General features: G+C 54.6%; 2 protein-coding genes across 4 annotated transcripts; one reads left to right on the forward strand and one right to left on the reverse strand.

Moving 5' to 3' along the window:
- The first annotated feature begins 431 nt into the window (after positions 1 to 431).
- On the forward strand, positions 432 to 5,144 carry RPL19 (ribosomal protein L19). 2 transcript variants are annotated; one of them, XM_045488661.1, is made up of 6 exons: positions 432 to 715; positions 1,648 to 1,754; positions 3,048 to 3,170; positions 3,797 to 3,917; positions 4,464 to 4,574; positions 4,940 to 5,144. In XM_045488661.1, the coding sequence occupies exons 1-6, from the start codon at positions 711 to 713 to the stop codon at positions 5,061 to 5,063; spliced, it is 591 nt and encodes a 196-aa protein (XP_045344617.1). In that variant the 5' UTR covers positions 432 to 710; the 3' UTR covers positions 5,064 to 5,144. The 2 variants fall into 2 exon arrangements, with proteins under 2 accessions (XP_045344617.1, XP_045344616.1); XM_045488660.1 differs by having other exon boundaries at positions 713 to 753.
- Positions 5,145 to 9,712: 4,568 nt separating this feature from the next.
- On the reverse strand, positions 9,713 to 23,025 carry STAC2 (SH3 and cysteine rich domain 2). 2 transcript variants are annotated; one of them, XM_045488664.1, is made up of 11 exons: positions 22,532 to 23,025; positions 15,200 to 15,506; positions 14,763 to 14,857; positions 14,488 to 14,578; positions 13,761 to 13,873; positions 13,599 to 13,671; positions 13,445 to 13,506; positions 12,859 to 12,956; positions 12,424 to 12,475; positions 11,938 to 12,075; positions 9,713 to 11,323 (listed from the first exon to the last, which is right to left on the reverse strand). In XM_045488664.1, the coding sequence occupies exons 1-11, from the start codon at positions 22,619 to 22,621 to the stop codon at positions 11,219 to 11,221; spliced, it is 1,224 nt and encodes a 407-aa protein (XP_045344620.1). In that variant the 5' UTR covers positions 22,622 to 23,025; the 3' UTR covers positions 9,713 to 11,218. The 2 variants fall into 2 exon arrangements, with proteins under 2 accessions (XP_045344620.1, XP_045344619.1); XM_045488663.1 differs by having other exon boundaries at positions 14,760 to 14,857.
- Positions 23,026 to 25,956: the final 2,931 nt, after the last annotated feature.

Here is a 25,956-nt window from a genome sequence, read left to right on the forward strand (position 1 = left end):
CATCACCAAGGAGCTTGTCTTCATGTCCTCCTTTGCAAATTAACTCATATGGTTTTCACAAGGGATGACAGAAATATTAGGATTACGTACACTTTACAAAGGAGCAAACTGAAACACTAAGAGATAAAGGACTGCAGTGGCGCAAAAACATAAACTAGTGTCTTTGGTGATCTACCCTGTGCTGCACGGGTTCCCAATGTACTGCGACAGTAAATAAAAGGTTTCTCTTAACTGATCTCTACGCTTGTTATCTTCTCACTCCATTCACTAATTCCAACCCCCCCCCCTCCGCCCCGCCCCGGCTTGCTAATAAAACATCATTCCTGAGAATCCAGGACGCCTGCAAAGAATAGGCCACTCCAGCAAAACTACAACCCGCCTGCGTCCATCCAGTCGTAACTTCCGGCTTCCATTACCCACGTGATCAGGTACGCTTGCTGCGCATGCCTAGTAGGAAGTCGGGCTATACCACTTTGCCTCACCGAGAGGGTATATTTTGTATGTTTTTAAGTTTAAAACAGATTCCCGAGATTACGCTTGTATTATCTCGGTATTCACAGAGGATAAGAGTAAGTTTAGGGTGGCAGGAGATGAAAGGACCGGAGGGGAATATGGCGAAAGCGGAGCAGGGGATGGGCTCTCCCCTTCACAGATAATGGGAGGAGCCTGGCCAGAGCGAGTTCTTTCCTTTCGGCGCTGCGGCCGCAGCCATGAGGTGAGGGCGCGTGGGCCTCTGATTCTAGCTGGTCCGAGGTGCGGGAGGGCGACAGGGCTTCCTTCCACGGCCCCGGGTGGGAGAGATGAGGTGGAGGCTGCCCTGAAGCAGCCGGTCCCGGAGCTTGGGCTAGGCCGGAGCACACTAGGCCCCGGCCTCGAGGAGATGGGGGAGAGCGTCCCGAGAACTCTAGGCCGCGGGGAGGGAGGGCCCCGTGCCCCATACGGATCGCGGGTGACCTGCGCAGGCAGAGGAAGGGCTGCGGCGGGGACTAGGCTGTGGTCATCGTACTAGCTGGGCGCCCCGAATCGGAGCCGGTCTCTGCTTCCATGTGACGTAGGACACGTCTCTCGTAGGCCGCGGGCCTCAAGACTGCTTGGAGTGAGGCGATCCCTAGCACTTTAACGCCTTCCACCCCGTGGACGGCACATAAGAAAACTCTTAAGGCTAGCAGAACATAAGTTTATTACTGTGGTAAGACGAAAACTGGCCCAAGAAGCAAAGGATTAGCAAACCAGATACACCGGCCTCGGACTCTTCACATTAGACGCTTGTTTTTAGAGCTCAGTCCAGGAAGGGCAGAAGCCCCCTCTTCATCCAATTTTATCCGGTTTTACCTCTTTTTCCAGAGGAGAAGCCTGAGGCAGAAAAGTTACGGAATAGCTTGGGCTTTGTTTTCATTCCAGGACAGCCCGTTGCCCCACAGGAATGCCCAGCACAGGGTTTAACAAAGGTCTTGCTATAGGAAAGATACTTAATATGGGGTTGGAGAAAGAGATGTTTGCCCTGAATACTGAGAGCCTGCACATCATCCACTTTCCATGTTGTATGTTTCACAACATTAAATGATTGGAAGGCAGGTCTTGCTGGGGATGCTCGTTTTTGCCCTGGAATGGATTCCAGGGCCTGATAGTGTTTTCTGTTTGTCACAGTATGCTCAGGCTTCAGAAGAGGCTTGCCTCCAGTGTCCTCCGCTGTGGCAAAAAGAAGGTCTGGTTGGATCCCAATGAGACAAATGAAATCGCCAATGCCAACTCCCGTGAGTTCTTGGGATCTTCTTCACCTTATCCCTTCCTCATTCTTTATGAGATGAAAGATTTCACGATCGTATTGACTCTTAACAAACCTAGGAAAGCTCATAGTCTGGGGTTTTCTAAAACGGAGGGTCCAAGAAATTTGGAGATGCCAGAGGTCCTGTCCCTGCCATTTGCCAGAATGACAGGATAGAAGTCAATGAAACAACCCAATGTCGTATTTATGATTATTGCTAGAGTTGATATTCTGTTTTACAGCTACGTGAAGGAGTTTTGAGGAGACAGTACAAGGACTGGGAGTAGAGATGGCCAGGGAAATGGTGAAGTGATGGATGGGGCAGACCTGGGGCCTCAGGCTTTAGCAAAGGCCGCGTGGCGTATGATTATTCAAGGCAGTTAAACAGGTGTCAGTCCTGCAGATAGCAACATAACCCACATTACTTCCATGTAATCATTGTTGCAGAAAAGAGCGTTCAACGATCTTTGTTAAAGATAGTAAGGCAGGCTTTATTCAGGACCATTGCTGCCAGTGTAGGACCACTGCAGTGGGATTTTATACTGGGGGACAGATTGCTGTCCAATCTGAACATAGCATGGTCAAGTAGCAATTCATGGCGAAGGAGGGTGATGTGAGGGTCAGTGTATGGAAGATTATTAAAAGGAAACCTTAGTGTCAAGGGGGATTCTGGCTAAACTGAGCTAACTGGGTTGTTGCTAAAGACCAGGCCAGGATGATCAGGCATTGCCTAGGAAATGTTGGTGGATGAAGAAACTGATCTGCTATCAGGGGTAGGGGCTTCTGCTTAATTAAATTGACTTAAGCAGGCTTCTTAAAAAAACTAGAATTTACAAGGAAGTGCACAGGTGGGCCTAGGAGGTGGTTTGGGAGCCTGACGAAAGTTTGGTCAAGCAAAGAAGGTTGGTCAATATCAGGGAATTCCTTAACCAGTTTGAATTTGTGGCATTGTGATAATGTGCTCAAAATATCCTAATCTTCAGAACAGTGGGTAATAGTTGAGACAGGATCTGAAGGACTAGGCCATATCTGCACACTGTTTTGATCACACGTCCCTAAGTACATAAAATTTGAGTGTGCTGTAAAACATCTCGAGAAATAGGGGGGGAAATCTTAACAGAAGAGAAACGAACAGAAGTTCTAGTATTTGTACCATTTTTGAGCCCACTGGGCCAGGGATGTGAGCGATGTCTCTGCCTTGTCCTGTTTGGACTCTGGATCGTGACTGGTATTCTTGGGGCTAGGTCCCAGCACACTGACTAGATACATTATGTTTTCCCAGGTCAGCAGATCCGGAAACTGATCAAAGATGGACTGATCATCCGGAAACCTGTGACTGTCCATTCCCGGGCTCGATGCCGGAAAAACACTTTGGCCCGCCGGAAGGGCAGACATATGGGCATTGGTAAGTGTGTTCTTCCCCTTTCTCCAAGACTCAAATTAGAGCTGCCTGAGTCTAGACTGAGCTATATCCAGGGTCTACCCCGCCCCGTTTTGTCTCCTCTTAAGTCCTTTTCTTACTCCTTGATATTTGCTGAGCTTTCTTTGTGTGCAAATCAGAAAGTTGACGATAGTGTTGGAGTTGAAGGTATTAGTAAAAAGAGGTCCTGTTTATTGAGCCCCTACACTATGCCAAGGATTCTATTGGGTATTTGAAAACATTGCCCAGCAAATTCTAAAACTACTTTCTAGGGTTAGGATAATTTAGGGAGGTGAAGGTCACACCGCCTTTAACTTCCCGTACTGCCTTGGTGCACACCCTGTCACACACACGTTATGCACCAAGTGAATGGGGAATAGTAGCCTTGTTGAGGCTTCCTTAAAATGAATAAATGAAAGAAATGCTTAGTCTCTTTATCTGTAAAATGGAATTAATAGTACTGAAAATGAGTTCGGGCACTTGCCACATGACTGAGTGAATTATAAAGTCTATTAGAAATTGGTAGCTGTCCTTGTGACCAGTCAGCTGGCTCTAGTAATGGACTTGAGACCCAGGGGCACTACAGTGGGCTTAACTTCTCTTCCCTACAGGTAAGAGAAAGGGTACTGCCAATGCCCGAATGCCTGAGAAGGTAACCTGGATGAGGAGGATGAGGATTCTGCGCCGGCTGCTTAGAAGATACCGTGAATCTAAGAAGATTGACCGCCACATGTAAGCACACCCTCTTCTTGGCCCACTGAGACTCACTTGGTACTCTTGACAGCTTGTTCTCTGAACAGACCCGCAATCTGCCTCCATTGGCCTTGGGGAGGGAGCCGTGTCTTAACGTTTGTTAATGTTTTTAATGTTTATTTTGAGAGACAGGGAGAGAGAATCCTGTGGGGCTTCGCCCACGAACCTCGAGACCATGACCTGGGCCGAAATTATGGGGTCGAATGCTTAACGGACTGAACCACCCAGGCGCTCCTGTCTTAGGCCTTTTTAAGAAAAATTCTTCCATTCTGTCCTTTGTTGTCTGCCTACCCCCTCCTCCCCCAAAACACACACCATCAGAATAACCCAAAAATTGAACTTACCTGCCAGGCAACCTCTTGTATCTGGAAACTGCACAAAAAGTCTTGGTTTGGGGGAAACAGTCCGTACAGAACAGAGAGGAAAGGAACCTCGCATACTTAGGGACTTGGTGTAGAGGAGCAGACGCTGGGCCAGCCTCTGATCCCATCACTGACAAGAGCCTCTGCGCTTTACACCCTGCAGGTATCACAGCTTGTACCTGAAAGTGAAGGGTAATGTGTTCAAAAACAAGCGGATTCTCATGGAGCACATCCACAAGCTGAAGGCAGACAAGGCTCGCAAGAAGCTTCTGGCGTAAGTTTTTTCAGGAATTGGCCTGTGTCGTGGGGGCAGGTTCTTTGATCTTTATTACAGAGGTTCTCCTGAGACATTTGAAATACACTAATGCGTAATTTTGACTTGCTTTGACAGCTTGTCTGTCAGCAGTCTGTCCAGATCATAGCTGTTGTGTTAGAAATCTGTCCTCCTCTGTTCCCTACATCACCTACCATCATTGCAGGGTAGGGACTGGGTTAGTGGAAGCAGGAGCTCTTGGGGGCCCTGATGACTCATTCCTCAAGCTGACTAGGCTCAAAGGGAGAGGTCTGGGCCTGTGCTTCTGTATACTGAGCAGCTCATTCATTCTTAAACTGACCCATCTTTTCTCTTCCATCATCCAGTGACCAGGCTGAGGCCCGCAGATCTAAGACCAAGGAAGCACGCAAGCGCCGTGAAGAGAGGCTCCAGGCCAAGAAGGAGGAAATCATCAAGACTCTGTCCAAGGAGGAAGAGACCAAGAAATAAAATCTCCTCTCTGTTGTCTGTACATAGTGGCTTTGGCAGCAACACAGATCAGCTCTTGAATAAAACAAATCTTTACCTGTCTGTCTGCGTCCGGAGTTTTTGGCCGTGTGGTTGGTCTTCACTATTTAGAGGGTCAGAACTAACCACACTGAGCATTGGGATGCTGGCCTTTCCTGGGTGCCTGCTTCCTTTCTTCCTTGACTCCCAGCATCTGGTTGTGCTTGTGTCCCTCCATCCGTGGGAGAGAGGGTTTTTTGTTTTTATCTTGTTTTAGTTGAGTATAGGGCTTAATCTGAAGGGAGGGGAAGAATGGCTTCTACCCAAGCCTCCAAAATCCTGTGCTTGAAAACTGCCCTTCACGGCAGGCAGTGGGGGACATGTCGGAAGTGGTGTAAAATGTTGATGGGGAACCAACAGTTGTGACATCAATTGTCACATTGTTTAAACAAAGTCATCAGAAAGTAATATGCATGCACTTGCCAACTGTGCCCTGGAGTCCAGGGTTGAAGTCTATGCTAGAACTCCGCTGCCGCCAGCCCAGAATCTATGCCACCTGGACTTTTAACTGCTGACCCCATCCCAAGCTCCCCAAAAGACCTTGTCTTTGGAGCATCCCAATTTCTAAACTTTTTTCCTACCAAAAGGATTTTTGGGGGCTCCTGGCTGGCTCAGTAGGAAGAGCATGCAACTCTTAAACAAGGGGTCGTGAGTTTGAGCCCCACATTGGGTACAAAGATTACTGAAAAAAAGTAACTTTTTTTTAAGTTTATTTTATGAGAGCGGCCATATGAGCAGGGGAGGGGCAGAGAGAGAGGGAAACAGAACTCCAAGCAGGCTCCAGGCTCTAAGCTGTCAGCCAGAGCCCGACACAGGGCTCAAACTCACCGTGAGATCATGACCTGAAACAAAACTTAAGTGTTTTGGTTTATACCCATCTCCGGGCATAAAGGAAAAAGCTTTTCTCAGCAGAAATTGAAATAAAGGCACATGATGTGAAAGCCTGTTGAAGCCATTGTGAGTTGCTTAATGAATTCATACCCCCTTTTGTAAATAGTAAATTTTATTTTGCCACTTAGCTGGTAGTAAGAACCACCAATAAATTCTCCAGTAAAGTATCTGCTCTGCGAGCCAAGGACTGTTAGGCACTTTACACTGACTCCTATTGATTCTCTAATCTTCATAACATTGTAAAGTAGGGTTATTACCTTCTCTACTTCGCAGATGAGGGAACACATGAAATGCTGGCTTCACATGGCTTGTGTTGGTGGGAAAATGCATTCAAGATGTTGAAGTAAAATGGGACTTGGCAGACATTGATCAGCTTTGGGGGACTGGGCAGGTGACGCTTCTGGTGTCAAAAGGAACCAACTGGGTTAAGGACAATGGCCAGATGTCCAGGTGGGAAGCATCAATCGGCCAATTAAATGGAGGGCCAGAGTCTAGGCTGGGGAGAAAAGTTGCATAGAAGGGACCATCTCCTTTAGTTCTTGGCACAGGGAGGACTGGCATGCCTGTCCCGGTTTCCTTCCTGCCCTCCACCCCTTTCCTGAGGGCCAGTGTGAAGGCCAGCGGGGGACTTCAGGGGATGTGTGGGCAGATGCTCCCATCTGCACTTGCGTGAGAAAGGCAGGCCTAGCGTGTTCTTGGGAACACCAGACCCCTCCTACTATGTCTTTAGGGTCCTCGTCCAGTCTGGACAGTGTGGGGCAGGTGGGTAGCCCAGGACAGGAAAGGCCAGACTCAAAGACCCAGAGTCTTATGCACACCCATATTTATCAGAACCTGCTTTTGGGGTTCCTTCCCTGTTGCCACTGTAGCAACCTGTGTGAACTTTATCCATCGGCTCTTAACTATAATCCTTTGCCGTTCCAAGTGTGGGGAAGCTGAAGGGAAAGAGTCTTGGTCAAGCTCCCAGCTTGGATCGCAGGACACGGACACCTCCTTCCCAGGCCTGGCTGGGCCACAAGAGGAAGGGCATTGAAGGCCACCCCACCTCCACGCCCTCAGGCAGTGGGGGGACGACAGGAAGGAGAAAAAGGTAACCCAAGCATGGGACCCTCCACTGGGCGTTCGAAACTTGCAACACAAAGCTGGTTTCCACCCTGGACCAGGAGATGGTGCTGTTCTCTCGCAGGTTGCTGCAGGTGTAGCAAACCCTCACTTTTGGGGTTGTTTTTGAAGGAGTTGAGGTGGGAGGTAGGAGCCTATCTCTTGGGAAGCCTTGGATTTAATCACTTCTTTCTGAAGCTCACCCCAGGCCTGGAGGTTACTTCTTTCCATGGGCCGCCAACCCCTTCCTAGGGCAGTGTCAGGGAGGGCCCCCTTAGCAGGCCGATCCCCTAAAGTAACCACTGGATCTCTTCTAGGTCCTGGAACCTTGGAGAAATTCTGATGGAAAGAAAGGTCCATTCTCTGAAGATCTTAGAACTAGTCCCACCATATTATTTTGCATACCCTTTAAAGGGGTTCACGACCCTCAAACACTCCCTGAGCAAATCCAATTCCATTTCTGGGGGAGGAAACTGAGGCCCAGAGAGGCCAATGACTCCCCAGAATCTCAGCACCGCGTGAGCACCAGCACCTTTGACCCTCCCGACAAGGTGGGAGACTATGATTCAGGGTAGGTCGCTGCAGAGGTGCCGGGCAGCTGCTGTGAGGCCACGAGCTGGAGAAGGGGGACAAGGCCAAAGGGAGTAGTGCTAGCAAGGTGGGTAAGGCTGCACAGCGGGGCTCACTCTGTTTGTGTCACCGCCCCTTCCCCCCTCCCCGCCGACCTCTGGTATTCACCTCTCTGCTCTTTTAGGCCTCCTGTCTCCATTCCTAGGCTCCCCCTTTTTTTTTGCATCTCTCCGAAGTCTGGCCTCATACTACATATGCCCAGTTAAGCTCAGGCAGAGATGGAGGGAGGGAGGGCATGTGTGGGGCAGACAACGGAGCCAAATGGTGAGCTGGCACCACCAGTAGCTTCCTGGGCATTCTCTGCCCCAGGCCAACGGTGTTGCTGGCCCAGCCACCCCCAGAGTGGGCACAGAGGAGGGCAGAGGCTATAGTGGGGGCACCAGCTGTTCCCAACCCCCAGGCTGTGAGCATGCCGTTAGTGGTTCAGCCACCCGAAAAAGCTGCTGTACTCAGCAGTGCGGCAAATGGGCTAGGGAGGAGGCGGGGGTCCAGGCCAGCTGCCTGCTGGTGGCAGACGCAAGTGGAGTGTGTAGAAGGCTTGGTTGAAAGGCTCTCACTCTCTACGGTGGGGTGGGCTTTCGATTCCTGGAGCCCGTGGCCCAGTATCCTGGGGCGTCTCTATTTCCATCTCGTTAGTTTAAGGCACTGAGGGACCCAGGTAAGGAAAGAGCTCAACCGGGGGGCAAGAGACATGATTTCTGAGACTGGCTTGGTCACCAATTTGCTGGGTGACCTTGGGCAAGTTACCGGTCCACTCTGGGCCTCAATGTCCCTCTATATAAAAGGGGCAAGGTCGGGCTGGATAAGCTGTATGACCTTGAGTATGCCACCTAATATCCCTGGGCCTCAGTTTCTTCATCTGTGAAAAGGGGAGACCACCACTTTCCTCACTGGGTCACTGAAAGGATTAAATAAAATTCCTGGCATGGTTCTCCAAGCACAGCAGGTGCCACTTTACGTGAGGTCCCCTCTCTTTAAGCCACTGGCCTGGGTTTGTGACGCTTGTTTTCATTCCCCCCATCAGAGGTCTTAGAAAGAGGAGGTCATCCTCCTCTGGCTCACCCGCGGAGCTCTAGGACCTTCCCTGGGTGAAAGGTCCCAAAGAAAGCTCAGCGTCTGGTCCCACCTGGCCTACCTTGCTTTGGGGGGGGGGGGCGAGGAAGGGGGGCTGGGAGGCAGAACCGGTGGGTGCCTGTCAGAAGGGGCAGCCCCCACCCCCTGCATTCTGGCGGCACTGGCGGCATTGCCCTGGCACCCCCGCAGCCCGCCTCTCCCTCCCTCTGCGCTCCCCTCTGCCTATAAATAGCACAGGACGTGCCTGCCTTGGCGATGACGCGGCCAGGCGGGCGGAGGGGAAAGAGGCAGCTCTGCCGAGAGCAGGTGGGCGGCGGGCACCGCTGCGGGAGGGGCGCCGCTGCCGGCCCCCTTCGTGCCAGGCTCTCGATGACGGGCATGATTGAGTCATCTCAGGGCCCCACTGTCGGCGACTGTTCCCGCCGCCAGCCTTTCTGCCTGGGGCTTGGGGGGCGCGAGGCTGACCTCGGGTGGTCTCGGAGGGCACCGCTGGGTCGCTGGGTCGGCAGAAACGGCCCTAATGCACATGGTTGAGTGCCCGCTCCGCCCCCCTGGGGACACGGGTGCGCATCCAGCCTGAAAGTGACCGCAGCCCCACCCTCTCCCCTTCCAGCTTCCCCCAACATCCCCCACCCCACCCACCTCCACCCCCACCCTGCCGCCCTGTTTTCTTCTCAAGCTCCCCCCCAGGTCCCCCATCTCAGGCTGGGGCGGTGGAAAGGAGTGGGGAGGTATGGGGACCCCTGCAACATCTGGGCCAGCTCCAGCACCCCACCTGTCAGAGAGCCACAAATTCCTCCACCTCCAGGCTTGTCTTCTTTTGGAACCTCCAGCCCCCGCCCCACTCCTTGGACCTTTGCTTCCTCTCTCCCCAGCAGATACACAGAGCAGACAGGTTGGGACAAGAAACATTTATTTAGGGGCCTGGGGGCTCAGCAGTGCCCCAGCAGACCCATCATGCAGCCTTATGTACAGTGGGCATTGGGCCCGCCCCTGGGATATTGCTGAGGGGGGCCCCATGGCAGCAAACAGGGCAGTGTGGCTTGAACCCCCCTCCAAGGGGGAGAAGTGGAGTAGGGGCCAGTGGGTAGGAGAATGTGTCCCTTCCACTGTATGGGAGGGTGTGACTGTGCCCAGGACGGGGACTGGCATTGGCTGGCACGATCAAGGGCACAAGAGGAGGCTCTGAGCTTGGGGGGAGAGGGAGGTTGGCACCAGAGAAAAGCAACCTGAAAGGGAGGGGTCCTCTTCATGAGTGCCAACCCACCAACAGGGTGCCTACCCCCTTCCTTTCCTGGTGGCCAAACACAATGATTTGCTGCCCTGACTATCTCCCACTCCCTCTTCCTCCCAGAACTCTGTGTCCAGGACAAGGGCACAGATACAGCCAGAAGAGGGACCCCTGCACAGAAGGAGGGGTCGCAGTGTTTCCTACAAAGCCCAGAGAAAGGGAATGAGGAAGGGCCATCTGGAAGTCAGTCCTGAGGGCTGGGCTCCTGGGGGGGTGGCCTTGTGAGGCCTGGGACAGGAACTAGGAAATACTGACTCCCTGGGGCTGGTTGGCCATGGGGGACCAGGGAACTTGCAGAGTCCTGACAGTGAAATGGGGACTTGTTTTTTGTTCTCAGTCGGTTTCTGTTCATGTCCTTCTTGAGTGTCCTTTTCCGGTGGACAAGGGTACGATGAGGCTGTTCTATTCTACTTGAGGAGATAGTCTCTGGTTTGCAGCGCTATCCCCGGAACTCGGCCCTCCCCTCCTCTGTCCGCCCAGGTTTCAAGTAATAGGAGAGATTTCCGCAGAACTTTCCTGAGGAGTGATGGAGTGACAGAGGTGGGGACACCAGGAGGTGGACTCAGGATCCTCCTGCAGCCCCGAATCCCCTCCCAACCCAGGGCAGAGAGCTGAGGGATTTGGGAAGTCACCTTCCCAAGGTCCCATTTCCAAAGCGGCAGCCGCAGGGTCACACACACATAGACCCAAGCAGAGGCTCTGTGGGGAGGGGGGAATGGTGCCGGGCATGCAAAGGTGGTGTGGACACGAGAAGGCTCTCTGGACAAAGCAGCGAGAAAATTCCTCAGGAATGCCCCCCTCCCCAGGGCCGCACTCAGCATGGCAACTGGGGGTGTCTGGGCACTGGTTGGACCCACCTGGAACTTCCTCATTCCCTCCCACTTTCTCCTCCTTCCTCACCCCCGAGTCCCAGAGCAGCAACTCCCTCAGGGCACCCTGGGACCCAAGAAATAAAACCTTCCTCTGTGCAGAGGGCTCCCAAGCCATGGGGGGTGGCTCCTAGGAGAGAGGCAGAGGGAGGAAGAGTGTGGGCAGATGCCCGTTTCTCTCCAGGGCCAGAAGCAAGGGCCAGGCTCGGGCAGGGGTGGCATCTGGGTTCTCTTGGCTCCTCTCAGATCTCGGTCAGGGCGTCGGCTGGCACCAGGCCCCGCTTCTTGCCGCTGCTGACGCGGATGAAGCCGTCAGCATCCTTGCTCCTGCCCACACCCACACAGATCTGAGTGGGAGAGACACGGAGCTGAGTCCTGGCACCTGCCTACAGCCCTGGCCCCGAGTCCGGCTGATGGCTCCCAGGGGGCCACCCCGGGGAATGATGGGATCAGGATCAGATGTGGTTGGAGACATCAGCTGGGGTGATGGGAGCAGATCCCATGAGGGCACTGGGCACGGCAGCAAGACCAGAACGTCAGCAGACACTGAGCAGCACTTTGGGGCTGGCCTGAGCTCCACCTCCCCCCTCCCCACCCCGCCCCCACCGCCCTGGCGGAACTCCCATTTCACAGAGGGGGGAAGGGGAGGAAAAGGGCTTGCTGGGGGTTATGCAACAAGACAGAGGTATAGCCAGCATTCAGACCCAAGCCTCTAGACTCCTAATCCAGTGCTCTTCCCCTCCCCCAAGCTGTCTCTAACCACATTCAGCCCCCTGCCTGTGTCGGTCACCAGCCCCGATTCCCAGCAGGGTCTGACAGGAGGCCCCGCGGTCACACCTTTCTAACCTGCCTTCCCTCCTGCTGCCAGGCTGCAGTGTCCTCCTCCAGGGCAGTCGCCTGTGCCCCCACCGCCTCTCTCCCATGTCCACCTCTCCAGCCACTGCAGAGCCCAGGCACTCACCTGGTTCTCCTTGAGGCTCATGTACCCCTGTTCCTTGTTCCCGGAGAAGGGTTGGCAGCTGCGCCAGACGTTCTCTCCTGGCCTTACGCGCTGCACAAAATTGGCTGGGAAGAAGCCAACCCGGTCGCCAATCTTCCCCTGGGGATGAGGCTGGCAATGAGCACCAGAGCCCCCCGGCCCACATTGATGCAACTCAGAGCCAAAGCCATCAAACTCCAGATCCTGCGCTCTCTGTATCCAGAGCCCCCAGTAGGGTGGCTTCTGGACTGCGATGGGCATGAGGTGGGTAGAGGGACAAGGCTGAGGCAGGGAGGGTCAAGGTGAGAGCAAGTCCCAAGTGTTGGTCCTATGGGCTTGGCTAGGGCACATGGTGGGAGGAGGGGTGGTCTTTGGGCCCGGAGAGAAGGTGGGGCAGTGCCAGTTGAAGTGGTGGAAAAGGGTCGGGTGCCTACCGGGGTGTCTCTCCTCCCCACCCTGCCAAGTCACCTTCCACCAGTCCTCGTTAGAGTCATCCACCAGCAGGATCCGGTCCCCAGGCCTGGGAGGACAGAGCTGGGGTCGCAAATGGACAGGAGGGACCTGCCTTTTCTGCATCTTAACCATCTTGGGTCCCCCAGGTCCCCAGCATGCCCCCCCTCCACAGCGGGGGGAGGATTCTTGGCGCCCTCGGAGGACACTATGACCACAGGTACAGCAGACTCTCTAGGACAGAGCCCGGGCGGGGTAGAAGATATGACATCAGCACCAGTCCCTTTTGGACTCTGGGCAGTCTGGCTCTTCTTTGGGCTCAGCTGCCTCAAGCATGCCAGGAGAACGTTCCCGAAGGTCCCCCTCACACTCATGTTTCAAGGTCTGGGAGCAGAGCCCTGAGGTTGGAGCCAGGTGGCTGTCCAGGGGGGCCGGACCACAAAGAAGACTTACTGCAAAGCCAGGTCATTGTTCTCTTGGGGCAGAAACTTGTAGAGAGCGACATAGGAGTACATGGGCCCCACATCCTTCCGCAGAGGGGGTTTTGCGGGCTGTGGAAAAGTCTGGATCAGTGACGGGAGGGGGACACAATCCTCGCTCCACCCACCGTTCACTTGCCCTGACCTTACCCTTTCTGGGGGGGGTGGGGAGAGGTTGGCTAGGAGGTGGGACACAGTCCACCTGGGTCAATGACAGGGAGAGGTCAGACTCTCCTACCTTCTGTGTTCACCCTTGGGGAACTGGGCCAAGGATGGAGAAGGAGAACACTCCTCTGCCTGCTGCACCCTGGAACTGCCCACTCGTGGGGAGTGGGCCCAGGAGTGGGCACGATAGCCATTGGCTCCGTGGTGGGAGGGCAAATACCCCCTGCCTTCCTTGCCTCCTCACCCTGGCACTGTCCATCCCCGTAGGCTGAGGACAAATGATGGAGCGGTGATACTCCCACTCACCATGCTCTTGCCCACCTATGCATCAATGACAAGAAGGGACATCCCCTTCCAATCTGGCCTACGAGGGCTCAGCACCAGCATCACCTCACCTGCTGTCCAGGGCTCTTCTCCTCTGGTCCTGACCCTTCGCTCTCGGCTGGGGCTGTGAACACTAGAGATGCCAGGGCAGGGCCAGGGCGTCAGGCAGCAGGGAGTGGCCTGCACTGTGTTCCATTCCCGCCTCTGGCTCCCACCTCTACTCACCACTGTCGCCAGGGCCCTCCTCTGAGCTGCGGATGCTGCCTTCCCCATCCTCGGTCAGCTCATCCCGCTCACTCTGGGGCCAAATGGGGGGAGGGCTCAGTCCCCGGACCCTCAGCCTCAGAGACTCCTGCCCCCCAGGTGCCCCTCTGGTGCCTGACATACCAGGCTCCGCGTGGGGGACTCAGAGGTACTGCTGAAGCTGGAGCGGTTCATCAGTGCCAAGGAGGTGCCATAGCGCAGCGTCTCGTAGACGGGGTCTACCTTCCCGCTGGCCCCTGCCAAGGAGCCACCCTAAGGCTGGGCACCCAGCTGCCAGCCTTGCTCTGCCCTGAAGCCCCGGATCACTTTCACTCTCGGCCCCAGCCAAGATGTCCTTCCTTTAACCACCTGCCCCATCCCTCCCCCAGGCCCCTCTCTGCCCACACCAGTCTTCCCCAGATCCTCTTGGACTAACTCCCCATCCTTCATATCTCTGGACACCTTCCCAATCCTTGCAGATGAGGACAGCGCCTACCTTATCCTCTATTCCCTATCCTTCTCGGTTCAGGCATTCGTGCAAATGGTGATTAATGGATGATTTGTGTGATTATCTATTTCATGTCTAGCTCCCTTACTGGACCATGAACTCCACCTTCTTCAGTGCTGTGTCCCCATGTCTAGCACAGTGCCTGGCACTTAGTAAGTGTTGATAAAATGCCTGTTGAAGGATGAATGAATGAATGGATGGATGAATGAATGCATGAATGAACCCTACATTCGGGACAAGGGCATTCAGAGAAGGGAAGTGCCAAAAACCAGAAGAGCCATGCAACTCAGGTGCCCATCTGAGGAACGTGTGGGTTTCTCACCACACTACGGTGGGATCAGGGGCAATGGGGGGGACACTCACCAGTGGGTGGGGACTCTCTGCTTGTGACACAGGCTGGGGGTGGTTCATGCACCAGGAGGGGGGAGCTGAAGTTTCGACGGAAGGAGGAGGACTAAGGCAAGAGGGGGCAGAGAGAGGGCATGGGGATGTCACAGCCCACCGAGAGCTTGGCCTTCCCCAAGCCCAAGGACTACTCCACAGGAGGAACCCGTCTGGAGGGGGGCGCTCATTCCCCCACATGCCAGTCCTGGGGAGCACTCACAGCCAGCCAGCCCTGCATGGTCCCCACTCACCACCTTGCCTGGGCATTGCTGGTGGGAGATCTCCTCGGAGCACCAGAGGTGGACGCTGACTTTGCACGTCTTACACCGCAAACCCTGCTTGGAGTTTCCTGGGGAGAATTTGGCGTCAACAAGAGGGATTCAGCAAAGGAGGAGGCATCCGAGGGCAAGGAGCAAAGAGGGCAGGTTAGGCCATGGGACAGAGGAGGGGGGGTTGGGCATCCTCATGTCCGCCTCGGGGTCTAGTCCTTACCCCTCATACAGTCAAGGCACCGAAGCCTGAGTTGTTAGTACCCACGGCGACACTGGACACCCACCCCCCCTCAAAATTGCTCATTTGTCCACCCAGCGTGAGGGGCACAGTTAGGACTGCGGGCCCAACATCAGACGGTTCCCTAGGAACACTCCCCACACCCACCCTGGCCCCTCTCCTTGACAGGCCAGGCACCTACCCACAATGATCTGGTGGCATAGCTCACAAGGGCTGGCTCTCTTGAAGACGTGTTCCTGGAAGCTGTGCAGCCTTACTGGTTTGAGTGGTGCCAGGGGCCGTGGGATTGGGCAAGGGGAGGGGGCCGGGGTAGGGAAGCTCCCGTCTGTAGATGCCGGTGGTGGGGAGGGAGGGGGCAGCGGGGTCGGGGGCGTCAACAGCACCTCAGTGGGGCACTTGAGCTCAGAGCCTGAGCGAAGGAAGAAGTTCTCCACACTCTTACTTCGGAGGATGGTCTTGAGGGAAAGTGAGCGCTTGAACCGCTGGAGCTGAAAGGGGAAGCAGGGGTGGGGGTGGGGGGTTATAAGTGGAAGCCAGAGGGGACCAGGTCTGGGCCAGGATGTCTCCTTGGTCAGTGGCAGCCTGAGGCTGAGGGCCAGAGGTGAGATGAAGTACTGAGAGGCTGCCACGTTCCAGAAGGTGGTCACACTCCCGGATGCCCACGGGAGCCCGGTGGGTAACCTCCATGAGCCAAGGGGTTCTGGTTGGGCCCGCAAGATTGGAGTGGTGAGGGTGGAAGGGGGACTGGCCGGTCAGGGAGCAGCTGCTGGTGCGCTCCAGACAACGTAGGCCTGTCCTCGGGACTAGCCCAGCAGTGCCAGGTTTTCCACTTTTTCAAAAGAAATCTAGACTCTTATGTGAATTTGGATGGAAACAAATTCAAGAGGTTTTATTTCCTTTTTTTTTTTTTTTTTCATTGCAGAAATGGTAGTGTGCTATGTTTCCTAGCCTTGCTTTTCTCACTTAACAGTAAATCTTGGAAATCATTCCATACCAATACATAAAGACTTTCATCATTCATGTTTATGGCTACGCAGGATTTCATTGCATGGGTGTACCATTTACTCGAGTTAAAAGGAATAATACTTTGGGGGTGCCTGGGTGGCTCAGTTGATTGGGTGTGGGACTTTTGATTTTGGCTCAGGTTATGATCCCAGGGTCATGGGATTGAGCCTGCGGCAGGCTCCACACTGAGTGTGGAGCCTGCTTAAGATTCTCTCACTCCCCAGGTGCCTGGGTGGCTCAGTCGGTTAAGCGTCTGACTTTGGCTCAGGTCATGATCTCAGGCTCCCACTGACAGCGCTGAGCCTGGAGCCTGCTTCGGATTCTGTGTCTCCCTCTCTGTCTCTGCCCCTCCCCTGCTCATGTTCTTTGTCCTCTCAAAAATTAAAAAGGGGCGCCTGGGTGGCGCAGTCGGTTAAGCGTCCGACTTCAGCCAGGTCACGATCTCGCGGCCCGTGAGTTCGAGCCCCGCGTCAGGCTCTGGGCTGATGGCTCAGAGCCTGGAGCCTGTTTCCGATTCTGTGTCTCCCTCTCTCTCTGCCCCTCCCCCGTTCATGCTCTGTCTCTCTCTGTCCCAAAAATAAATAAACGTTGAAAAAAAAATTTTTTTTTAATTAAAAAAAAAAAAAAAAAAGATCCTCTGCGCTGTGCATGTGCTCTTTTTCTTTCCATAAAATAAAATAATAATACATGGGGGGCACCTCGGTGGCTCAGTCGGTTAAGTGCCTGACTTTGGCTCAGGTCATAATCTCGTGAGTTTGAGCCCCACACCAGGAGCTCACTTCAGATTCTCTTTCCTCTTCTCTCTCTGCCCCTCCCCACTCTCTCTCTCAAAATAAATAAAAACAAAAACTTAAAAAAAATAGTAACACTTTGGGGGCTGAACAAAACATGCCAGGTCCCCAGTTTTCCATGTGTTCTTGAGAGTGGGGGAGTGGTCATCCTGGACCCTCATCCTCAAGGCTGATTCTTCCTCCAAAATATCTCTCCGGCGCATAGAATCACCTCATCACCTCCACAACCCTGCCCTAGTTCAGGTCCGGAACCCCTTGCCTCCACCCTGCCCATCTCCCCCTGCTCTCCATACACCTGCCAGGGAGGTGATCCCTGACCTTGCTAAAAACTTTTCATGGCTCTTCAGGACACAGTCCAGGCCCTTGCCCCAATCATGAGACTCTGCCAGTTGGACAAGCTTTCCCTTCCAACCCATGCCTTCCACCTGCAGCCCAGACATGGGGATTCTTGAACTCAACCATGTTTTATTCCTCCAAGCTTTTGCTGTGTTTGCCCTCTTCTCTGCCTTAGCCAGTGAGTACCCTCTTTATCCTTCGGGGTTTCCAGTGACTGTTCCTCCTTTGGGTGGGAAGATGTCTCTTCTTCTCCAGGAATTCCATTTAGTATAACCACTCCCACTCCGGGGCCCATTGCACCTAGTACTGACTTCCATTATAAATCCAATCTGGTTTACTTTCATTTACTTCTTACTGCCCCCCCCCCCAGGAGACTGGAGCCCCTTGAGGGCAGGAACAGTTGCTTTAACATCCTCCCGGCCCCTCACAACACACACACAGCCTCAGGACATAGTAGGTGCTCAGTGAATATTTGTTGACTGAATGATGACCCAGTGGCTGGAATCCTACGTGCAGCCCATGTTCTGGAGCACGGGGTCAATTCTGCAGTGAGGCCAGGGTTACTTCCATTGCTCACCCCAGCATACCCTTCTTGAGTCTGCCCAAGTAAAGTCTGGAAACATCTCTAGCCAGATCTTGGAACCTCTTCCCTCCTATCGATAGCCCCCTTACCCCTGCCCACGTATTCCCATCAGTGATAAATAAAAGGGGCCAGTGGCCTGGCTTCAGGCAGGGAGACTTGGCCAGGGTTCCCAACTGGCACATCAAGCAGCCTGTGTGGCCCTAGGGAGGCCAGCAGGCAGCAAGACATAGGGAGAAGCAGAGAGGGACACATTTAAGGGTGTCTGTCTGGCTCAGTCAGTAGAACATGTGACTCTTCATCTCAGGGTTGTGAGTTCAAGCCCCACAGCGGGCATGGGGTCTACTTAAAAAAAAAGAGAGAGAGAGAGAGAGAGAGAGAGATTTGGGCATGAGGCAGGCCCCAGTGTGCTAGCTGGGAGGCCAGAGCCTTGGGGTGCCTGGCGCGCTGAGTTCCCCAGCTCTTTCCAAATTCAGCTTCCTGGATAGCACTGTGGGCTTCTTTGTGTGTCTAAGAGAAGCAGGGCCCCAGGCCTTAGATACCTGGGTGTTAGGGCAGAAGTGGAGGGCCAGAGGGACAATTAATTAGAACACAAATGTATTCTGTGAGCCGGTGTGGCGTTGGAGGCTCTCACAGGCCCAGAGGGGTGGGAGAACCCCTCACGATTCTGCCCAGGGGCCAGAGCATAGAGCACAAGAGGTCTCTGGGAGGATGTGCTGGAGGTGGGTGCAAAGCTAAACCGACCACCCGAAGGCAGGTCACTTCACTTCCACTCTTGGGCCTCAGTTTCCCCACATCCAAGAGAAAGGAGTCAGGACTAGATGCTCTCTAAGCAACACAAGGCTCTGGGTCCAAAAAGCAAAAACCTAAACTTAATGATGTGATGAGGGGCTATCATGTCAGAATACTGGAATTGAGGTAGCACTTCATATGCAGCACCTCATTAATTCTGGCATTACCACCCCCGAGACACTGATAATCACTGTCCCACTTTGCAGACGAACTCATAGGCACATGGGAGTTAAATCACCCACCCATAGCGAGTCCTCGGGTGGTAAGTGGCAGAGACAGAACTTGAACCGGTGGCTTTGGCTGTTAAGTCCAAATGACCAGAAGGACCCCGCTGCTCTGGGCTCTGCCGTGGCCCTCACCTCTGCCTCTCAGCTATGCCATGGGCATGGCCACCAGGTCGATCATGAAATTTAGGGTTGGAAGGAACCTGAAAGACTGGCCATCTAGAGTGGTCCCCAGCCCACACTATCATCTCACAATGCCTTGGCCATGTCACTTCTGAGTGGTTGTCTGACTCTGTTGGTCACCTCCTGTGGCAGGAAGCACACCCTCTCTTGCGCCAGTCATTCCATCTTTGGGCAGCTGCAATCCATGGAAAGTGCTTCCCTATATAGAGCTGAAACCTGCCTCCCTGAGATCTTTGCCTATCGGCTCTGCTCCTCCCTTGGCTCCCGAAAGGGCTACTCCCCTCTTCTACATATCAGTCCTTCAAATATTTGAAGACATCAGTCATGTTCCCCCCTCCCAAAGCTGTTGTTTCCATAGTAATCGCCACAGGATGAGATTTTAAGCCGCCTTACTCTCCAGCCTGTGCCCTTTCCTGGTCTTCCCTTGGCCCCAGTGCCAAGAGCTACCTCTCTGCAGGGTACCAGAGGTCTCTGGAACAGAATGTTCCCCAGCACTGGGGCAGCCCCAGTTCTGCTCACTGACTCCCTGGCTCGGCTGTGGGTTCCAGATCCCAGGAGGGCAGAGAAGCAGGAAGGAACAACATACTACCTGGAGTGGCTGGCAGATGTCAAGGGTTGTGGCTGAAGAGCAGGATGGGGGCACCTCTTCCAAATAGCTTGATGCCTGTCCACTCAGAGACATCTAGTTTGAGTACCCAAACCTCATTTTGGCTCAGCCTGGCCAGGCACTCCTAGTTCCCAGAGAGGACTTTTTCCTATCTCCCATCAGCTATCTTTTTGGTGCCCCCAGTGTCCCAGGAACCATTCCCTGGCATGGGGAGAAGCTGCCATGTACCCTGGCAAGCTGGCCCCCCTGGATGCTATTCCCTCCTGATGATACACCAGGAGCCTGTCTGGCTTAGAGCCTGGACCACCAGGCCTGTTCTTCTGAATCCCCTCCCAGAGGCTGGGTTTGGCCAGCCTGCCTCCTCCCCACCTCCCCACATACTGGATGGTCCCTTCTATTCCTCAACTCCCCACAGCATCTCCTTACTTCCCTCCAGCTCCTGAAAGGGCACTAGGCAGCTGGCGGTGGGTGGTGGCGGATGTGGCACAAGCTGACTCAGATGGCAATGTTGGCATGGCAGGGTCTTCCCAGGGATGGCACTAAAGGGGGTGATGGTACCACCCAGCAGTAGGATGGCATGGGGACCCAGAGATGGCAATGGTGACACTAGGAGGGTCACGGAGTAGCTTGAATACAGGGATACGAGCCAACCTTAGGGTGGGAAGGAGACTGGGCTTGGGCTGGCAAGAAATGCCCAGGAGACCCCAAGCACTGACGAATAAGCCTGGAATGCTGGCTTCACTGCCTAACGGGCACCAGCCCTCTCTGTTGTACCTGCTTCAAGCTGAGTTGGGTGGGCCACAACCCTCTTCCTTCCCCCTCCCCAAGCCCTATAGTCTGGAGACCAAAGCTTCTTAGGGACAGGTTGAGGTGGGGGGAGCTAAAGGGGCTGGCAGGGCCCTGAATTCTCTCCCTGCCCACTTCTACCCTCCTGAATACCCCCACCCAGACCGGCAGCCCAGCCTGTATTGTTATAACAGTCCTTCGCAGGGGTGAGGTTTAGGGGAGGGGGGTAAAGGGACAAGGCAAGGTGTGCAATTCCCCTCCCCTCTTGCTCTTGGGATCTCCATGGCTCAGATTCAGAGGTGATAGCACTGGATGGTCCTTGGGCTGGGAGGAGGGAGGTACAGACCTGCCAGGCCCTGACCTCCCCCTGCCCCCAGGGCTGAGCTTGCAGCCTGTGGGTTTGCTGAGGCAGCAAGGCCCAGGCTCCTGCCTGCCTTCGGAGAGCTCTTAAGGAGGGGGGCGGGCAGCCAGGCCTCCTGTGGGAAGAAAGGCAGGGCCTGGGAGGCCCATACTTTTAGGAAGCAAGCAAGGGAATTGTGTATGTCCGTCTTGAGTGACTAGAAGGCAACTGAGAAGGCCTGGGATATTGGAACTCAGGATGGGGCTCAGCTCCCTGGACCCTCTGGGTTTTGTTTTTTTTTTTTAAGCTGTCACAAATGTTACAAACAATATCCTCCCACCCCCAACACCTCATTCCTTTCCTAGTACAGACCTGGGTCTCTGAGAGGCAGTTAACTCTGTGGTCTGAGAGACCACAGTCTCATTCTCAGGAGGGGGCAGAAGAAGGTCAAGTTGGGATCTGAAGACTTTGACATGGAGACCCAGTGGGTCCCTCTGGTTTAAAGGTGGAACGCTACCTGGGGTATCTTAGCCAGGCCCTACCCTGCCCCTACTCATCTACCCCTGGTCATTTTCTTGATGACCTTGACCTTGAATTAACCTCATACCCTGAGGGGTGGCCTAGACAGAATTAGGAGCAAGATAGACATTGGAAAGAGCTCTTGACACCGAAGGAGCCAAAGACCCCACCCATTTTTGGTCTTTAGTGGCCCCCCTCCTCATCTGGACAACAGGAGCAGGTGGGAACAAAACACCAGGGTGCAGAGGAGAGGGAAGGAGGCTTTGGCCTGAAGTCTCGGGAGGGGGCAGAGAGCACCCTTGACACAGCCTCTTTTTCTCTCCCCATCCCCAGCCTGCTCAGCTCATGTTGCTCCCCCGCAGAACTTCTTGCGGGTCAATGTGAGCACCTAGAACTTGGAGAGGAAGCAGACAGATTAGAGGTGGGGGTTAAATTTAAGTGGTGGCCTCCCCCAATCCCTTCAGCGCCAGGAGTCTGGGCTCCGCCTGCCTTCACTGGGGAATAATTTATTCATTGTGACTCCCGCAGGAGTAACAATCATACATAATTAGGGTTAATTATGACATTCATTAATTACGATGACTTCTCTTTTTGCTTCCACCCACCCTCTCCCCGGCGCCCTGTCCGGCTCCGGGGGTGGGGGGTGGGGCTGCCTGCCCTTCTGCTCTGGAGCCGCAACAACAGTCCCCCGGTCCCCGCCCGCGATGGCCAGCGCTGCGGCAGCCCCCAGCGCGCACTCGGAAGCTACGCACCTCGGGCCGTGGCCTCACATCCCGGAGCCTAACCTGGTTGGGAGGGGGGAATGCAGGACTGCAGTAGGTCCGAAAGAGACAACCGGAGAGACTCAGAGATAAACATATAGAGAAAGCGGGAAAGACACCAAGACCGACAAACAGGTTGTAGAGACATTTTCAGAGAGACACAGGCAAAGACAGAGGGACAGACTGAGCTACAGACATAGACCTGCGGGCGCGAGAGGGGTGCGCCTCGCACGCACACACCGGCGCGTACACCGGCCCACACCCGCTACACACCGCTACACGTTCCCGCCGCCTTCGCTGCGCCGATTCCCTCCAACAAAGCCGAGTTACAACCTCCCGGGAGGGTCTCGGCAGCGCGTCCGCTCATCACGCGCGCAAGGGCGTGTCGTGCTTGTGTGATGTGGGCTCCTTGCGGCCCCTCGTCGCGAACCCCCTCGCCCCGGTCGTCGCGCAGAGCCTTCGGCATTACACGGGTCCCGCTCCCGTGACCCCCGGGCCATCCGAGCCCACGGTGGTGACCGCGTCGGGAAGAGGGCGCCGGGGCTGGGGGCGCACTGGGCAGGGGTCCAGGCCTCTTCTCCTGAGTTACCTTGGTTTCCTGGAGGGCAGAGACGGTCCCCGGGGGTGTGCGGGTGGCCGCGTCATCCGCTTCGTTCTCCTTCTCGCTCATTTCGGTCATGGTTGGGGTAGAGAGGAAGAGGGGGTGCCAAGACCCGACGGCAGGCCCCCTGGGGGCAGGTGGCAGGTGGCAGACGTCTCTCTGGGACCCTCAAGCCCTTTTCCAGACACTGCCCCCCAGTGAACCCCAGGAAAAATCCGCCCCAGGAAAAAAGCGACCCCCCGCTCCCGGGAGCGGGTGGAGAAAGTTCCCGGGTTGGCCGGTGAAGAGGGGTAATTACGGGGAGCCGCTGGAGCCGGACGACCCCGGGAAGGAGGACCGAGGGTCTGCAGAGGATGCTGCTCGGAGCGAGGGGAGGAGGGAAGTGGGGACGCGGGGATGTGCTGAGGGAGGGAGCGGAGGAGCAGTCCGTGTCCGGCCGGCTCCGCCGTCCTCTGCGCCCGCCCCCCATCCCTCTCCCCCTCCCCCCGCCGGCCCCAGCCCGGCACCCGGAGGCCCCTCCGCCCAGTCCTCGCCTTCCAACTTTGATTTAGGAGGTCGCCTGGTCCCTCCCCCTTCCCTCCTAAGCTCCCCCGCGCCGCTATGCAAATCAGGTTCTCAGCTATTGGCTGCCGTGGTGGCCAGGAGCGTGAGATGGGCGGAGCCTGGGGGGGGCTCGACAAGATGGGGAGGAGCCTGAGGGGTAAAGAAGTGAGGAGGAAGTGGTTTTACACTAAAAGACCCGGAATGGGGGGCGTGACAAAGTGGAGGAAAGATTTGGCAGATCACATTGGAGTCTGGGCGGGATTGAGGGAAACAGAAAAAAGGTTGGATCTTCAGGATAGCTGAGAGTGCGATCGAAGTTAGGACCCTCTGATAGCGAAGTAGTGGACAAATATGGACCCTTCTGCCTCATTAACTGGATGTCTCTGCGAGGGAGACTCCCAATATGCACACCCCTGGACTATGAAGTAGGGGTTCTTTAAGAGAGAAGGGACAATTTAGCATCATGTGTCAAAGGCCAGGCCTGACAATCCCTCCTTTGTGGTTTGGAAAGCAGGACAACCACATTCCTTTCCATGCTTCCTGTTTGGACTTCAGCAGAGAAGGGGGCTTCAGTCCCCACACCTAAGGTCCCCAAACCTTTCCAAGACACATCCTCCCTCTTAAAGATCCTGCCACAAATGGAGTTAGATCAGGGTGTAGGAAGAAGGGGTAGGGAAGAGGGTTCTTACTCTCCAGGTTGTTCCCTGTCCACTTGGCCTAAAGGTATCTCTTTAATGCTTGTTGCTTACCTGCCATTTTCCTAGTCCTCCTCCCTCACCTCCAGCCCTCTTTCTTCCTGGCCCTTCTGGCCCTGACCAAATCTCCTGGCCTGTCCAAAGAAAGGGAGGTAGTTTGGGGACTGAAGGACTCCTTCCTTAGGTGTGGGTGGAGGAACTTCTGGATCAAAGTCTCCCTCCTCCAGGGGCTCCTCTGCTGTGGGTGATGAGATTGGAGGGGAAGGTGTCACTTGAGAGGGTCCTGCCTTTATGCCAGCCCTGGAGAACAGAGGCTGAGCCCTGTGTCCTCCTTCCTGCCAGCCCCTGCACACAGCCATTCATTCATGCAATCTCTGTCCTCCCAAGAGTGAGCTCACCATTGGGGCACTGCTCAGGTTACTGTGTCCAGGAATAGAGATTTATTTGCCAGTGGCAGAAGTAGGACAAGGGCAGAAGTGAGGGTTGGTGGTTGTGGGGGCTTAGTTCCCTCCCCCTCCAGGTCCACCCACTGCAGTGGCAGACTGACTCTGAGTACAGCCTTCCTGAAAGGAGCTTCAAAAGATCCTGGCCTCAGCCCTCAAGCCAGTCTCCCCAAAGGCCTGTTCACTAACCAGCCTTCCCTCAATCCCTTCGGAAGTGAGGGCTACCATCTTCCCTCCTGCCCAGCCCAGATTAGCCCAACATCCCTACCCGGGCAACTCAGACTTAGGGAGGCTTGAAGCACCCTGAGATAGGATCATCAGGCCCTCAGTCTATCCTGGGCTGGAACAAACAGGGGCCTCTTCTGTACTGAAGACCTCTCGAGGGGAGGTACCCCTGTTTCCCTACCAACAGCAGAGGTTCTGAGTTCCTTAGACTCTAGTACCTAGATGATCACTAATTAACCGTGTAACCTTGGGTAGGCAGCTAAACCTTTTAGAGCCTTGATTTCTTCTTCAGCAAAATAGAGATAGTGCCTCCTCACTGTCAGAGTGAATGAGACAGTTCCCCTCAGCCCAGGGAAGACAGGCAGGGAAAGTTATTTTCTTCTTTTCCTCCTTTCTTCTGAGAGATTGGTCCCTTCCCAGTGCTTTTGCTGTTAGTTCATGGAGGAACCAACTCCGAAGGAAAGTCTGACTAGACACAGGGAAGAATTTCCAGGGGTATCAGTGCTACCAGCGACCCAGGAAAGCTAGGGAAGTCTGTAGGCCCTGGGTCCCATCTGGTGTAGGCATCAGAAGCCCGAGGTGGGGCAAATGTGGAGGAGGCAGGGGGCTGGATCCCACGACCTCTGGATGTCCTTTCTGGCCTGCGGCCTTCGTGTTTCAGAGCAGTCTTTCATGAACTAAGTCTGAGTCATTGTTTCAGTGCTGACAACTCCCTCTGCAGTGACTGGGGACAGAGCAGGAGTAGCAGGGCTAGCTTCTGGAGAAGAAGGAACATTGTCCCATCTCAGAGTCAGAGGGGCAGCTATGAGGAGTGGGCAGAGCAAGGGGCAAGGTGCTATCGGAGGGTAAGCAGCAGTCACACACAGAGGGAAGGCTCCCTAGGCCAAAAGTCATAAGAGAACTATCGGGAGGGAGCCTCTTAATAGGAGAGCTCCATGAGTAAAAGTGGGTGCTAGGCTCTTGGGAGCCTGAGGACAGAGGGATGGACCAGATGACTCCAAACTGCATGCGGCTCAGTGTTCAGCACACTAAGAAAAGCTGTTTCTTAGGGCACCTGGGTGGCCCAGCATCTGACTTTGGCTCAGGGCATGATCTTGCCGTTCTTGACTTCAAGCCCCGCATGGGCTCACTACTGTCCGTGTGAAACCTGCTTCGGAGCCTCTGTCCCGCTCCCCCTTCCCCTTCCCCATTGCTCTCTCTCTTAAAAATAAATAAAAACATTTAAAAATAATTTTTAAAAAAGCTTAGAGAAAGAAAGAAGGAAAGAAAGAAAGAAAGAAAGAAAGAAAGGGCTGGTTCTCATCCTGGTCTGCCCTTTTCTTCCTGTTCTGTGACCTTGAGCAAAGACCTTTCCATCTCTGGAGGGACTTGGGTTTCTTTCTTTTTAGATTGGCAGAATTGGAATAGTTTAGGTTGAAATGGAGACCTGGATTAGAATAGGGGCAATAATTGTATATATCTATTAGTGTACTTTTGAGGGTTAAATGAGTTAATATACAGGGGTGCC

This window comes from Leopardus geoffroyi, chromosome E1 (genome assembly GCF_018350155.1).
Source record: "Leopardus geoffroyi isolate Oge1 chromosome E1, O.geoffroyi_Oge1_pat1.0, whole genome shotgun sequence".
NCBI lineage: Eukaryota > Metazoa > Chordata > Mammalia > Carnivora > Felidae > Leopardus > Leopardus geoffroyi.

Bases quoted from the DNA above. Each gene is read 5' to 3' on its own strand.
- RPL19 (XM_045488661.1), top strand. The intron at 1,755-3,047 runs GTGAGTTCTTGG...ATGTTTTCCCAG, and splicing joins AATCGCCAATGCCAACTCCC to GTCAGCAGATCCGGAAACTG. The intron at 4,575-4,939 runs GTAAGTTTTTTC...TCCATCATCCAG, and splicing joins GCTCGCAAGAAGCTTCTGGC to TGACCAGGCTGAGGCCCGCA.
- STAC2 (XM_045488663.1), bottom strand. From the start codon at position 22,621: ATGACCGAAATGAGCGAGAAGGAGAACGAAGCGGATGACGCGGCCACC. The intron at 14,579-14,759 runs GTGAGTGGGGAC...CTCTTGCCTTAG, and splicing joins AGCAATGCCCAGGCAAGGTG to TCCTCCTCCTTCCGTCGAAA. The intron at 13,874-14,487 runs GTGAGTGTCCCC...GCTCCTTGGCAG, and splicing joins CAGAGAGTCCCCACCCACTG to GGGCCAGCGGGAAGGTAGAC.